A 16331-nucleotide genomic window follows, 5' to 3' on the forward strand; every position below is an offset into this window, starting at 1 on the left:
GGGTGCCCTCCCTGTATGAGACATGCAGGGAGTACATGAGGGATGAGCTTTGCAAGGCAGGTCTGCATGTGGCCTTATACTACACCGTGGACATGTGAAGCAGCCAGAGTTGAGATCATGCCTACCTCTCCCTCACAGAGCACTGGTGCCCTCAGTCAGGCTGTCAGTGGGCTCTCCTTCAAGCAGAGGTGATAGATGACTCCCACACGGCAATGGAGATCATGGGTACCATGAACCACATGAGGCAGAGGTGGGTTGTTGGGCAGGGTGAGCTCAACCAGGGCTTCTTGGTCACCAACAACAGGGCCAATATGGTCAAGGTGGTCCATGATGCCAACTTTGTTGACATCTGCTGTGTGGTACACAAGTTCCACCTTATAGTCAGGGATGCCTGGGAAGGGGCTGCTGGTGAAGGCACCATCACAACCAACCAGCTCATTTCAAAATGCAGGGAGGTGGCAGGCTACTTTAACCGGAGCATCAAGGGGGGCAAGATACTGTGGGACAAACAGGCAGAGCTGAGCATCCCGCAGCAGAAAATTATGCAGGATGTGGAGACTCAGTGGAACTCCACATACTTGATTCTCAGAAGGATGGTCGAGCAACAGAAGGCCATCCATGAGGTGGCCTTCCTTGGGGAGATTGGGATCAGTGCCCCCCTTAACAAAACAGAGTGGGGATACCATCTCCCAGATCTTGGTGGTCCTCAAGCCATTCCTTGAGGCCACCAAGAGCCTCAGTGCTGGTGGTGTCCTCCTTAGCCAGGTGATTCCCATAGTGAAGGAGCTTCAGAACCAAATGGAGAAGATCCAGGGGATCGATGTTCCTGGCTGGGGCAGGCCACTATCACCAGAGGTGCAGGCACTGGTGAAGCAGCTGAAGGAGGTCATCAAGAAATGGCTGGATCCATTGCGGTCCAGTACGGTCCACGTGCTGGCAGGCATGTGTGACCTGAGGGTGAAGGGGAGCGTGGGCACCAGCAAAACCCTTGATCACTAGATGGAGGTGCTGGTGAACAGAGTCAGGGAAGCAGAATGGCAGAGGTGGGGGTATGTGGAAGAGGGGGAACCACTGGTCCATGCTAGCACCCCATCCACCAGCCAGTTTCCTCCACCACAAGCACTGCCAATGTGGGCCAAGGGCATGGCTTCCATGTTGGGGTCCAGAGGCTCCAGACCCCAACATCAGGCAGGTAGTGCTGAGGCCTCTGTGGCTACCTATCTTACTGAGGACATACATGGAGCTGCTGTTCTGTAACCCCTTGGCCTACTGGGCAACCCGCAACCAGGCGTGGCAGGAACTAGCCACGGTTGCCCGGGAACATCTGTCCTGTCCGCCAACCAGTGTTCTGAGTGAGTGGGTGTTCAGCCTTGCTGGGGATGTCGTGACGTCCCACTGCACCTCCTTGGATCCTGGCTTGGTGGAGTAGTGGGTGTTCCTGAAAGTGAACCTCCCACTGCTGGGGTTCCCTAAGCTCCACATGCAGACAGAGTGAGTGCCACCCTGCTCACTCCGTCCACACCTATTTCCTTTTTTTATTTATTTTTTAAAACCATTTAATGCCCTGCTTTCAGAGCTGGAGGCAGCACTCACTGTATCACCAGCCAGCAGGGGAAGAACGTTTCCCTGCTGAGCTCCCATGCCAGGACAAACTTGGAGATATGGGCTGGGGCTATGGGGAAGGAGGAGACCCCAGGTCCTGGGCATGACCACTAAAACTGCACTCTGCCAGGGTTGGGAGGCCTCATGGGACTGCCAGTGGCGCAGCAGCCCCCAAGAAATGCCAGGGCTGCAAACCTCCCTGGCAAAAGGTGGGTAGGAGGTGCCTTATAACTTCCAGCCACCACACACACACACACACAGTCCTGGCTAGGGAAAGCCCAGACCTGTAAGATCTTTGAAATGCCTGAGGTTTGCTGGTTGCAGTGGAGTTGTGAGGCTCCAGCATGGGACTGCCAGTGGCGCAGCAGCCCCCAAGAAATGCCAGGGCTGCAAACCTCCCTGGCAAAAGGTGGGTAGGAGGTGCCTTATAACTTCCAGCCACCACACACACACACACACAGTCCTGGCTAGGGAAAGCCCAGACCTGTAAGATCTTTGAAATGCCTGAGGTTTGCTGGTTGCAGTGGAGTTGTGAGGCTCCAGGTGAGCTTAGCTGCATGGGATGCCATCAGTGAGGCATAGGTCACAGTGTTAGGGGAGGTATGGAGCTGCGGAATGGATGTCACCCCTAGACATCAGGGGCCTAATGGGCAGCCTCCTACCAGGGAAACTTCTGAATCAGTTTTCCATCAGGGCATGGCAGGAAAAAGATGGGTGGGAGGTTGACTCAGAAGCAGGTGGGCGGGCCAAGATCTCACCCGCACTGGGAAGGCCCCCTGTTCTTCCTGGATGGAATGAATAGTGAAGAAGCCAGAGGCTAGTATGCATGCAAGACAGTCAGTTACTGAAAATGTAAATTGAGGTGTCAGGGGGTGAGGAACAGGCTGGGAGGGTGGGGGGAATGGGGATGTAGCAGGTAAACCTGGGGAGTCAGATGTCAGGCAGGTTATAGTGCATCATAAATCCAATGTCTATAGTGAGTCCATGATTTTCTGATTCTAGAAGGTTGATGAAGTGAAGTTCATAGACTCATCTGTAAAAAGTGGTTTGTAAATTCCCTTTGAGGATCAGGTCTGAGAGATTGGAGACAGAGTGGTTTTCTTGTGAGAAATGTGCTCCCACAGATAGTTGGGTATTTTTGTCTATAATAGATTTCCAGTGTGCATTCATTCTGGTGCACGGTTGTTACTTGGTTTCTCCTCTGTATTTTTCATCAAGGCACTTGGTGCACTGGATGAGATATATGATGTTTCTGGAGGTGCAGCTGTAAGATCCAGGAGTGGTGATGGTTCTGTTGTGGAGTATAGTAATTGCGAGGGTACTGGAGATATGTTGGCAGGTTTTGTATTTCTTGTCATGGCATGGTCTGGATCCATTTGGTGCGTTTTGAACTGTAGGAAGTTGCTTCTGGTGATGAGGTTAGTGAGGTTCAGTGCTTGTTTGAATTTACAAACCACTTTTCATAGATGAGCCTATGATGAGGTTCACTTCATCAACCTCCTGGATACAAAAACTCATGGACTCAATATAGACATTGGATTTATGATACACTATAACCTGGCTGACATCTGACTCTGCAGTTACCTCGCCACTTTTACCTGCTATATCCTTTTACCCCACCCCCGCTCCCAGCCTGTCCCTCACCCCCTGACACCTCAATTTACATTTTCACTGACTGGTTTTCTTGCCTGCATTGCATGCCATCCTCTGGCTACTTCACTATTTATTCCATCCAGGAAGAGCGCGCGCACACACACACACACACACACACACACACACACACACACACACACCCCCAACTAGATGCTTTCTCAGCCTGACGAAGGGTTTTTAAACCCAAAAACTTGCTAAGATATATTTCTCCAACTATTCAGTTGGTCCAATAAAAGATATCAGAGGTACCCTCAACTGTTCCATGCTGGAGCCAAGACCCAAAGGCAGGGTGGTCAAAGGGCCAGGGTGCCACCACAAGGAATGTCCAGAACAAGAGGCTGAGGATTCCAACTGGCCTGAAGGTGGGGCCAGAGCCTAAGGGGGAGCCAAAGGTCCCAGAGAGGGGACCACAGTTGGAGGGGGTGAAGGATGCAACATGTGAAGCATGGGCCACAATGTAGGGAAGGTACGGAGCTGTGGAATGGATGTCACCACAAGACACCTAAATGGGCAGCCTCCCGTCTGGGAAACATCTGAACCAGTATTCCATCAAAGTGTAACAGGCAAAAGAGAGGTGGGTGGTTGACCCAGAAACAGGTGGGCGGGTAGAGATCTAACCAGGACCAGGAAGACCCCCTGTTACAGGCTACCATCCCTGCTGTTTTCATCTTGCTTTGCCTTACACACATGACATAAGTTTTGCTTTGAACAGTTTAAGGTACAGTTTCACAGAAACCCCTGCACCTATCTCCTTGAAACCTGACAGGCTTCATGCCCTGAGAACGGGCTACCATCCCTGCTGTTTTCATCTTGCTTTGCCTTACACACATGACATAAGTTTTGCTTTGAACAGTTTGAGGTGTAGTTTCAAAAAACCTACTGCACCTATCTTCTTAAAACATGGAAGGCTTCATGCTCTCAGAAGGGGCTACCATTCTTGCAACTTTCATCCAAATCAGGCAAGAAATGAGAAAGTTATAAGCATCTTAGTGATTCTCCATTACAGCCTATGGCCGAATCAGCAAAACAGAATTGAAACTCCAAAACAGATTTGGTCGAATTGAAACGGAACAGTGATCTCAAACACCAAAATGAATCACTGCCCTCCAAAACAGATGAATCCGAAACCAAAACGAAACATAGCCGTTTCGCAGAGCCCTACTGAATAGCAGTCAATAGTATACTCTTGACGCAAAAATTCCAACAGCATGCCTGCAATCAAGTGACTTCCCAAATACTGATGTTGGGCTGATCAATCTACAATTCCCTGACTCTTCCTTCCCTTCACTCCCCTTCTTAATGACAGACACTGTGTTAGCCTTTTTCCAGTCCTCTGTGACCTCACCATGGGTTTGCAAATATTATTGCAAACTTTAAGATTTCTTCAGCTAGGTCTTTAGCAACCTAAGAAGCAGTTACCAGGCTTTGCTGATTAAAATAATCCAAATTTGTCAGAAAGTTCCCTGGGGTGTTTTACTTATCATGAGCTGAGCCCAGCCCAGAGACTGGTAGTGGCAGCGGTGGCAACAGCAGCCTGACGGGCAGGCCCCCCTGGACAGCATCAGCAGCCACAAGTAAGCCGGGTCTGTGAGAGGGTGGGGGGCAACAGGCCTGATCTTGGGATGGGGGGGTGGGGGTGAGGGCTGCAGACCTGATCTTGGCCAGCGGGGAAATGGAGAAAGGTGGGGGATGGTTGCTTGATCTGGGAGTGCAGGGGGCCCAATCTGGGCCCTTGGGGAAGTGGAGGGTGTTACACTAACATATAGCTTAGAGTGGTCACACGATAGTAAAGGTGGGTAAGCTGGGTAAAACAGATCAGAGATAAACGTGCCCTGGTGTGGCATAGCTTTAAGCTGTCTACAGGGTGCTTAGAGCAAGTTTTACACCTTAATGTGTGGACAATCCAGGGGTTAGGAGCTTTAGGAGCCATCTGAAATTAATGCATAACAAAGCCCTAAGAGTCTAAATTGAAGGGCTCAAGTGATCTATCAAGCTCTCCATCTTACACTATCTGTTGTGCTAGTGATGTAAGTTCTAGCTAGGTTTCTTTCCACCAATAATAATTATATAACTGTTCGTTTGAAAGTGACTTTGAATATCATTTAATTCAAGTCCCTGCACAGAAACATGACTGTTTTTTTCCCGAAAGTATCCCAAAGAGATGCCTGTTCAGCCTCTTCTTGAAAATTACCAGTGATGGAGATTTTACAACTTCTCTGGGCAGTCCATTCTATTCCTTTATTTTTGAAGTTAGGAAGTTTTCCTAAGATTTAAACTAAATTAACTTTGCTGTAGTTTAAACGCAATGTCCCACATCCTGCCCACTGTGACAAGGGAAGATAGTGTTTCTCTATACCTACCTTATGGCAATTTTTTGAATATACAAACTTAATCTCCTTTTCTCCAAACTAATGATACCTTATTCCTTAGCCTTTCCTCATGAGGCTTTCTTTCCAACTTCTTTTTTTAAATTTTCATGTCTTGTTCCAAACCCCTCTCTATCTTCCCTATGTTGTCTCCAATTTTGTTTCAGGGATAAGATCCAGCTTCACTGAGACACATCTTTTGCCTGGAGGGGGTGAAACATTCATCTGTGCATTCTTTCTCAACACATTAATTAGGCAATGTTTCTTGAAATCTATAAGAACAGACCAAAGATGCTAACAACAGTCCTGAACAAAGTTGGAAAATTTTCTAGTCAGATATCCTGGATCTGAAAAACAAAAGCCACGAGGCCTGCTTTCCAGGTCACTGAACCTCCTATCTTAAGGTTGATGAATGAGTTTTCATCCTGTCCTGAAGCTGCTCAATTTCCCAACTAGACTACTAGATTGCTGGCATACTCACAATGAAGTGCGCAGAAATAGTGATAGCCGTAACAGGGCAAGGTCATTTCTGCCAACACAGAGAATATTCTTTTTATGTACCAGTGCAGATTGAGTAACTGATTATTTATTAAAGAGCAGATACTCCCAAGTAGAACAAAAATATGTGAATGGTGCTTTCATGTAGGCAAAGCTTCCAGAATATGCGCTATAGTTCAGTATGTCTTTAACATTCGAAGCCATTTTATTAAACAAGGTCTCATACTCCATTAGAAGGGATACTTGTGGCAGCAAACACAAGTCCTACTCAGTCAACTGCTTTCCTCTCAAAAGCATGTTATTAGCCAGGGACAAAAGTATTTATTCTTTTGTATTTCCCACGATGCATCACTCAGGGGAGATATAGTGTGGCCAACAGTGAACAGCACTCATGGGAAAAAATGGGAACATGAAGATCCAGATGACAATTCTTGTGAAATGCCACAGTAGTTCAGGCAGGCGCAGACCTGCTGAATCATTTCAGACTGATGGCACTATTCAGGAATATTGAAGCATTTTGTTCCAGTATACAAAGTCAAAAGATTCCTACATTTCCAAATCTAGATGCTTCAGAACTATAGAATTTACAGTAAATAGATTAATAAAAAGCCCTTGTTCAACTCTTTGTCCGAACTCAGAATCAAGGCTGTTCCTCAACACACTACTCAAAAACATTTTTCTAAATTTCCACACATAATTTACTCATGGCTAGCTTATGCCTATTTGCTCCTGTGCCAACATCATGTATTAGCTTAAATAAATCCAGGTGCAATGTTCTAATTCTTCTGGTGCCAGGTACTAAAACTGAACCTAACAGTGCATGCCTGTTTCTATGACTCAGACTTGCCACTGAGTCTTCTTGGCTACAGATAAGGAACATAAAAACTGCTGAAATAAAGGAGACAGAACTAGAGGCAAAACACAGGAGGTCTGTCTGGCAATCTATAGAAGCAGCTCCACTCAGGAAGTAGTAAAGGGCTGTGATTTCTTAATTAAGAATAAAGGAAAGTTCCCCCAAAAAGGATAAGTTGGGGATGCTAACTATATGAGGTACATGCAAATCTTCACATGCTATGCTTACAGCCCATGGGAACCCCCTGTTCAAAAAAACCCAAGCAATCTAATGCGTCAAACCTACAAACATGATAGATTTCATACCATGTGCAGAAAACATGCAATATTATGCATGCATTTTCTAAAGATATTAAACTTTATTCAGATCTCAAATGTATAGGCTTGTATCTAAGGTCAGGATCAATCCCATTTGGGGATAAGGGTAAGCACCCCCTGAGTTCTGGGGAAAAGGGCTCTGAAGTAAGGGAACACCACTGCCATGAAATTGCCAACAGCTGCTACTCATTCAGAATAAAGCATCTGCTCAATAATTTTTAAATGTTATTGAACAGTAAGAATAAAAAAACTGTTCTCAACAAAATAAGAACTGCCCAAGCCCTTTAAAACAGATAAATGCATATGAGATTGCTCTGGGATCTTTAACAATTAGTTGTTCAGCCTTTACTTTAACATTTGGCATATCCCCCAAACATTGTAGCATTGGCATTAAACATATTAGGAAAACTGCTGTTAGCCTTTCTGATCTACTTGAAAGCAGGTAGCATCAGTAATGTTATAAATCTACCCCCATGAGATTCTCAGTATTGATAACCTTGTTCACCAGTAAATATATATGTACAACTAAATGCTGTTTGTTCCTGTGATAAAAATACTGCATTAAGAGAACGCTAAGGTTTTATGTGTATGTACATAAAGCCAAGAAATAATATAGTGACATTTGTATATAAATCTAAACCATGGTCTCTATATACACTGATATAAAGAATGTACTTATGTGATCTTTGACTATTTATTTTAAGCTTGGCTTAATCCTACAACCACTGAAGTCAGTGGGAATAAGATGGTACCCTTAACTGCATTTTGGCAATCTTTCTTCTCTTTTCAAAGGACTTCACTAGGGTCTTAATCTTGTAAAGAAAAGGCACATATGCTGACTTTTAATCCTGTTGAATTCATTCAGACTACTTATATGCTTAACATTAAGCATACATTTAAGTCTGAAAGTTTGGGGCCCAGGACTAGATTTGCTTCAGAAAATAGATGGCATGAAAAACACTTTTCCTCTCCTTACACTTTGAATTTATGAGCATGCCTTTCTCCTGTATGTTATGGTTGGTCATACTTCATGAACATATTAAGATATACTTTTAATTTGAATAGTCAATCACTATGAGCTTAACAAATTGCTGTAATAAGAAAAGAATGATAAACAATTTCAATATCAAATTTCTCCTTGAATAAGTTATTTTCTTAGAAACAGAATAGAATAGAATAGAATAGAAAAGGCCGAGACTCAAATTCTAATAAAGAAAATTCTAATAAAGAATTCAATCCAACACCCAATTGATGTCAGTGGGAAGACTCCCACTGAATTCACTGAAAGACAATCTGGACCCAGAGTCCTTTATAAATAGTCTACCTGTACCTGTAAATAAGCTTACACCACAAAGATTTAGGATTTCATTACAAATAATTAATAAGTAAAGATATGTACATGCTTTAATAGGCAGCAGCATCTACAAGCCTACTTTAGATAAAACTTTAGATAAAACATGAAATATATAAAAGAGTTTTCTGTGAAGTCATTGTCTACATTGACTGGAAGAATGGATCACTTTTTTACTGCCACACCTGGAACAGTTAGCTCTACTGACCTTTAACTGTTTATTAGTTTTCTTGAAGGAAAAAACCCAAACAAACAAATGCCATGACAGAAGCATCACTGATATCTTTGTATTCTTCTCCAATGTAAAGAATAACAGTAACACATACCTTGAGCTTCTTGACACCTGTGCAGGGATCATTGGAGAAACTCTCAGTGTCTGAAATTTCAATATCTTCACCATACAAAACGTCTGTTAGATCATTCCTCACCTATTACAAGTTGAGAGAAAGAAAAAAAAAATCAATTGGTACCCAGGATGGAAGGAACAGATCATCTAGCTTTTTTGCTCTAGTTAATACAAACACATACATAGAGCATGATGCACAGACCAATTTTCTTCTTTTCCTCTACAGTGAGATCAAAGGACTATTCTTTCATTATTATAATTTGTAAATATCTATCTTTTCCAAGTTATGGTAGTGTTAGAGTGATGTTCTCGATGTGATGGTTGAGAAATTATGCTAGTGGCAAGGATGTCTTAAGGTGATATATTTTATTGGACCAGCCAGGTCTGAGCACAGTGGGCATTTATATACATACTTTTTGGTCCTGCAGCGCATTAGAGATCCGATGCGTCGGAGCAGACTCGATTCATTGAATCTGCTCCGCAGGCAATCTGACACACACTGTGCTGCGTCGCATGCAGTGGTATAAGCAGCAAAATGCACATCAATGCACAGAAAACGCATTGGTGGTGTGCTTTTGAACTAAAGCACCTTTTATATGTTTTAGTTCAAAAGTGTGCTGCTGCCATTTTCTCAGCGGTGACGCGCATTTCGCCACTTATACAACTGCAAGCGTCCCAGCGCTGGGTACTTTTCAAAGTGCCTGGCACTGTGGCGCTTGCATGTGTAAAAATGCCCAGTGGTTTTACTGCTTAGAAGGTACATCTACACAAGATGCTTACTGTACATTGGCCTAATAACACTGTGCAGTAGGGCTGTGCAAAATGGCTGTGTTTCAATTTGGTTTTGGATTTGGCCGTTTTGGAGGACAGTGATGAGTTTTCGAGATTTGGCTCTTCCAAATCTGTTTCGAACGGGCTGCAATCTTCGCACCACCCTACTGCCCAGCCAGGTGGGGTTTGGGGCCAGGGGCTGCAGGGCCCCAGCAGGGAGAAGGACAGGGCCATGGGGGGCTCATCTGGGGGAGGGGGAGGGCTGCTGCCTTCTGTGCAGGTGAGGAGCACCCCATGAGGATCTCTGATCGATATCATGCCAGGTCATGGGGCAGGGAAGCAGCGCAGAGTGGTGAGCAATCCTGCTGGTCCCTGCCGTGCGACCTGGCTCTGCAGGGAGCAGAGATCTTCACCAGGGGTCTCTTCACTGCTGCCGCCTGCCCTGTGCCGCTCCAGATCTCTGCTCCCTGTGGAGCCAGGTCATGTGGCAGGGACCAGCACTGGCTTGCTGTGCAACCTAGCTCTGCAGGGAGCAGAGATCCAAGCCAGGGGTCTCCTCACCACTGCTGCCCATCCCAGGCTGCCCTGGCAAAGTGGGGCTGCACGGGGTGGGCAGCTACGGTGAGGAGACCCCCAGTGCAGATCTCTGCTCCCTGCAGAGCCAGGTCACGTGGCAGGGCAGTGCTGGTCCCTGCCATGTGACCTGGCTCCACAGGGAGCAGAGATCCGGGGCTGCATGGAGCAGGCAGCAACGGTGAAGAGACCCCCGGCATGGATCTTTGCTCCATGTGGAACCAGGTTCACGGCAGGGCAGTGCTGGTCCCTGCCATGCAACCAGGCTCTGCAGGGAGCAGAGATCTGTGCCAGGGTCCCCTCACTGCTGCTGCCTGCCCTGCACAGCTCCACATAGGTGGGGCAGTGCGGAGCGGGCAGTGGCTGTGAGGAGACCCCTGGCGCATACCTCTGCTCCCTGTGGAGCCAAGTCACATGGCAGGGCAGCAATGTACAGCTGTTTCTCTGCAGGTCCGGCTCCAAAACTCCAAAATTTTCCAAAACATTTCCGAAACGTTTCGGATGCCTCACTTCATTTTGGAGATGTTTTGGAGCCTTCCGTTTTGATTCGGATTTGGTGTTTCAGGCATTGAAATGGCCAAAAATTCCTCTGAAACAAAACAGCTGCCGAAATTTTGCACAGCCCTACTGCACAGTAGCATGTCATGGCAAAAACTGTACTAATAGCCTACTGTGCAGTGTTATTGGGCTAATGCACAGTAAACATCACTAAATAACCGTTCACCGGAGGTACTATGTGATAACTTTAGGTACTGCGTATTTAGTTAGTGCTTTATTAAGGAAGTACTAAGGTAAATGCGCAGTATCTAAGGCATATTAATGAACATGTAGATGTGCCCACACCTGATGAAGAATGTCTTGCATTCAAAAGCTTATTTAACTCCATCACAACTATGCAGTTGGTCCAATAAAACACATTACCCTAAGAAATCCTTGCTTCTCGCAAATCTTTGCCAGATAGTATTTTGAACAGCAAAATTATCTGACCTCCTACTTTGAATAGTGACTGCTGACTGACTATTGACAGCAGTGGAATTTCACAAAAATGGACAGGGCGAGAATCTCTACCAAAGCATAGCTTCAGTCCACACAAGATAGAGTCGGGGTAGAGGAAACAGGAATAACTTGTTAGAGGATCTTAACCTCCCTCCATCCCAGCAGGAGCTTAAGCAGTTTATGTTAGCTGTGGAATGGCCTCATAGGCTGCATCCAGATGAGCATAGATGTTTGTTTCCCCAGGGACAAGTAGCAGCTGCACACCTTGTACCATTGCTACTTGTCCCTGGGGAATGGCCATATCATCCATGCTCAGGAACACAGCAGGTTACCCCAGGTGGGGTAGAGGAGTCTGGGGCTATAATCTGTGCTGGCTCCCTCAGCTTTACCTGCGATCCTGGGGGCCCCAAGGAGCTGCAACCATGGCGCTCCTGCAGCTGGGGTCTAGCCAGCAGCCAAAGCACAACTCCAGCTGGCCAGGATCTGGTTTTGGGCAGGGCATGCTCTGTGCCACTCTGCTTTTTTTGGTGTGGGTTTTTTTGACCCTGGGATCTACAGGGGTCAAAAAAACCCCTGTGTTACAAGGTAGCAGCATGGGGAACACCTGCACGTGCAGTGCGTAGTGCTACAAACGGGTCTGCAGCATCACATAGTACACTTCTGTGCTTGTCTGGGCTCCACCATAGAATGGGACATTGCTGTGCCCCATCATGCCCTACAGCAACGTTTCTCAACTTGTGGTTCACGATCCAAAAGTGAGTCACAGAAATATATGAAAGGGTCACAAACAATTTTTTAAAATGGATTCTCCTTTAAAGGAGAAAAACATGGAAAACTGTGGCTTTTCCCCGCAGGCTGACAGAGTTCCAGCCTGCATGATGCTGCTGTGCCCCCCCCGCACCCCACACACCCACCCCCTGCCCACACACTGTGGGGCTGGGCCTGGGCGTAGAAGGCAGTGGGTTGGGAATGAGTGGCACTAGGTCGGGACTGGCCATGATGTTTACAAATGGATCCTGGCACAAAAAAGGTTGAGAACCACTGGCGTAGAGCTTGCCTCTTGTGATAGCATAGAAGGCAGGGTGGCTAATACAGGGACTCATTTTAACAGCTTTCTACAAACTAGCTAAGATTCCTATCAGAAGAAATTTATAGCAGGTCAGTTATGGCCAGAAAATTGCCCTGTAAGTACTGCAAACATGACAATTTGTCTCATAACATTTAGGATCCCTTTCCATAAGGGACGGCTTTGAGATCTATGCGTGTATAATTTGCTTTTACCACTCATCAGCTCATTTAAAACATGGTGCTTCTGGTTAACATTCTTAGATAGTCCTTCACTGGACATGAAGTGGTTGCAATATGAAATGAAGTGTGACTCATCACTGATTTTACTTTTATAAAACAGTGATACAATCATTCTCTTACTGATTATCTCCATTCACTAGTAACAGTGTTAAAAGTAGTAGAAACATTTCATTATTGTAAGTTTCAAAGCCTGTGCACTTAATCACCTGTCAGAAGTCTCTCATGTTCAAGCTTAGACACATAAAAAAGAAATGTGTACTATACTGGACTTAACAGTTACACATCTGCAAGTTATGTTAGCATTCTCTGCTTATTTACAGGGTATTGATATTAAAAGTATATAGAAATTTCTTTTTAAAACAAATGTCAGTTTAATATCCTTGAAAAAGAAAAAGATATTCTATCCTAACTGTCTTCCCTCCTTCCCAAAGGGGTATATGAAGTATTTTGCTTAGAGGGAATTAGTGTCAATCCTTAAGCAGTATTCAACTTCTCCATGGGTATAAAATCTATCAATAAAGCTGATTTTTATTAAATAATATTTTAAAAGCTCAGAAGAAAAATCCACATTCATGATTTTTTTTCTATTTTCTTAGAACATAAATCTAAAAACAGAGCAAAAGTAAAACATGTGGTAAGGTATTGGCCTTCACGTGTTTATAGGATAGTAGAAAAGTAGGGCTGGAAGGGACCTCATGGACAGGGACAGATATTAGACATAAACCAGTTTAAGTGATCAGAAACTGGTTTAAAACTGTAACAGAACAGATGTTCAGTGCACATAACCCAGTTTGAATATGGCTGAAACCAGTTTGAGATAAACCTGGTTGAATGTACTATCAGACTTAACTGATTTGGGTCAAATCAGTTTATGCAATGTCTGTCCCAGACCCCTTGCTGGTTTAAGTTAATCAGACTCCCCCAGCATCCCAGCATGCTCTCTGGGCTGGGCAGGGCTCTCTGCTCCACAGCAGAGCTGGCCCTTCCCCTCTGTTCCCTGGCTGCAGCTCTGGCAGAGACTACAGGCTGCTCCTCCCTCCCCACACTCCCTGCCACCACTCCCTGCTAAGCAGGAATTCCCCACTCTCCTGTACCTTCCTGAGAGGTGTCTGTGTATTAGCTAGCAGACCATATGCTGGCTACAGTCCATGCTGGGGCAGGCGGGACAAAGGCAGAATCAACAGGTAGCTGATAATGTCCCTCTGTTGTTTTCCTAATGGCATGATAATCACTGAGTTAGGGGTGATAAACACTGTGTTATCAATTCCCTGCTGGGCTGGTCAGGATGGAGGGGACCCCTCCCTAATCAGAGTGTCCTGTCGGGCTAGGCCACACCCCACCTCAGCTCAGCATTGTGGAAGGGAAGGGAGGGCTGCTCTAGCACCCCCCCGCTCCAAGCTTCTAGCCTGAGCCACTGTAGGCATGTACCTGCATGTCTGGGATGTCTGTACAGTTACAAACTGGTTTAGACTAGCCAGGTTAGACTAACCTGCAAAGACTGAATCAAGTCAGGCTTTTTTGAATGTCTGTCCCTAACCCAGGAGACCATCTAGCCCAGACCCCTACACCATCCTAGCCAAGTGTCTGTCCAACCTGCTCTTGGAAATTTCCAAGGATGGAGATTTCACCATTTCTCTAGGGTGATCAAGCATTGGAATGGACTACCTAATCCCCAACCTAAACTTACCCTTCTGCAGTTTAAGGCCCTAAGGCCACAGAGGAAAGCCCACCTCCATTCTCAAATGCCCTTCAGGTATGTGAAAACAGTCATCACATCTCCCCTCAATTTTCTCATCCTCACACTAAATAACCCTAGCTCTTTCAGCCTTTCTTAAGAAGTCATGCTTCACAGGCCACGTAATCATATTTTTTTTCACTCTGCACTGGACTCTTTCCAACCTGTCCATATCGTTCTTGACGTGTGGGGCCCAAAACTGGACACAGTACTCCAAGTGATGTCTTACCAGTGCTGAATAAAGTGGAGGAATCACTTCCCTTGATTTGCAAATGATACTCCTATTAATACACTCTGGTATGCTGTAGACCTTTTCTGCAACAAGACCACACTGTTGGTACATATTCATCTTAAGATATACTGTAACCACCAGGTCCTTCCTAGCCACCCATTCCCCAGTTGCTTCTCTCTGGTAAAGATTAAATCCTTTAGAGAAAAATCATGCCACAAAACATAATGGTAGTATCTGGGAAATTCAGGGAGCAAATATCAAGTGTTTTGGGAATAGCTGGGACACCCAGGAGCAAAACAAATCAGTCTATTTGAGAGAACATTTACAATGGCTGTATATGAAATGGGAATTGAGCATCATGTCACTAAAATCTGTCTGAATGTAAAGCAAACAAGCAAACAAACAAACTCTCCAATCTCCACAAGTGCCAGTGGCCAGCACAGTTAGATTGGATCATCTGAGCTACTGTCAGCTGAGCTCTTTCATCTGAAAAGAAAGTTTTGTGTTCCTGACTGCACAGTAGCACATTTTTCCTAGGAGGGTGCTTCTACCCCAGGCTCTGTCGATAGCCTGGTGAGGGTTTAAACCCTCTTAGGGGAAGGAGGGCACTGAGACTTCCCACATCCTGGGCAAGTGCTGTAACCATTCTACTCACTATGATTTTAAATGAAAATGGCTGTACCTGCTACAGGTTTAGTGCAACAATCACACACATTGTTTCTGAAGGGGGAATTGTGTCTTTTGGGAGTCCTCATGCTCAATCAGTCACACCTGGCCCCACGAACCATTTTCCTTCTAAGTGGCTTTTGGCAGGCTTGACAGTTTTCCCATTTAAGTATCTCCTGAGGATCAGTCTTGGACCAGATGCTTCTATTAGTGCATTCAATTTGATAAGACTGTAATAGATTCCCCAAAGGAGCACTTGCTTGGGACCTCCAGCCTTACCCAGTCTCTTGGAATATCTCCTGAAGCCAGCTGAAGTATAGCTTCTAAAGACTCTGAGACCCAACCTTTTTGGTCCCTGACACCCCTGATTATTTGAAGCCCTCACCCCACACTTCTTTTTTACCTTTTTCCTTCTGCTTTTAATATTTTTATAACCATGTTTTAAAAGTTAAAAAAAACAAAGAGTGTCTCTCTCTGAGATTGTGTACATTTTCTCTATCCTATACTGAACAGCAGAGAGGAGCCAATTTCTTGCTGGGCCACGCCAAGATGGGAACTCTGAAATGCCACAGAAACCAGGTTGCAGGGGCTAGCTCCAATGACACCCTCCAACTTCTCTGCTTCCTGATCCAGGCATATGTCACACTTGAATATAGACACTTCACCTTGCAACAAAATATGGACTGGTTTGTGTTGTGCTCAGCCACTAAAGGAGCCCTCTGCAAGGTAGAAGATGGACAGCTGGTCTTACATGGGGGGGGAGGGGCATCAATCTCCCATGATATCAAAGGAAAAAGACTCTCTCTTTCTTTCTTTCTTTCAAGATGGCCGCCGACAGGTGAAGCCCTTCTGAGCTCCTCCAGCTCAGGTGCTTTCAGCTCGTTTCCTCGCACTCCCTGCCCCCCTTTTCCTGTCCCCCCCCCAATAAAATGCTTGCCTCTCCCCACCCTGTCCCTGGGGACCCCCTCCCTGCCCCTTCCCCCCACTTTCTGAGCGTTTTTCCCCTGGGCTCTGGCAGTCTCGTTTGTCTCTGCCCCTCCCCCACCCCCGCCTGAGTTCTCCCT

General features: G+C 45.7%; 1 protein-coding gene across 1 annotated transcript in view; it reads right to left on the reverse strand.

Annotated features, from left to right (window-relative positions):
- Window positions 1-16331, reverse strand: part of GABBR2 (gamma-aminobutyric acid type B receptor subunit 2) — a 984392-nt gene that overhangs the window by 515746 nt on the left and 452315 nt on the right. The window contains 1 exon segment of the mRNA XM_006021507.2: window positions 8967-9068. Within this exon segment, the coding sequence (XP_006021569.1) occupies window positions 8967-9068 (102 nt within the window).

The sequence above is a fragment of the Alligator sinensis genome, unplaced genomic scaffold (genome assembly GCF_000455745.1).
Source record: "Alligator sinensis unplaced genomic scaffold, ASM45574v1 scaffold386_1, whole genome shotgun sequence".
Classification (NCBI taxonomy): domain Eukaryota; kingdom Metazoa; phylum Chordata; order Crocodylia; family Alligatoridae; genus Alligator; species Alligator sinensis.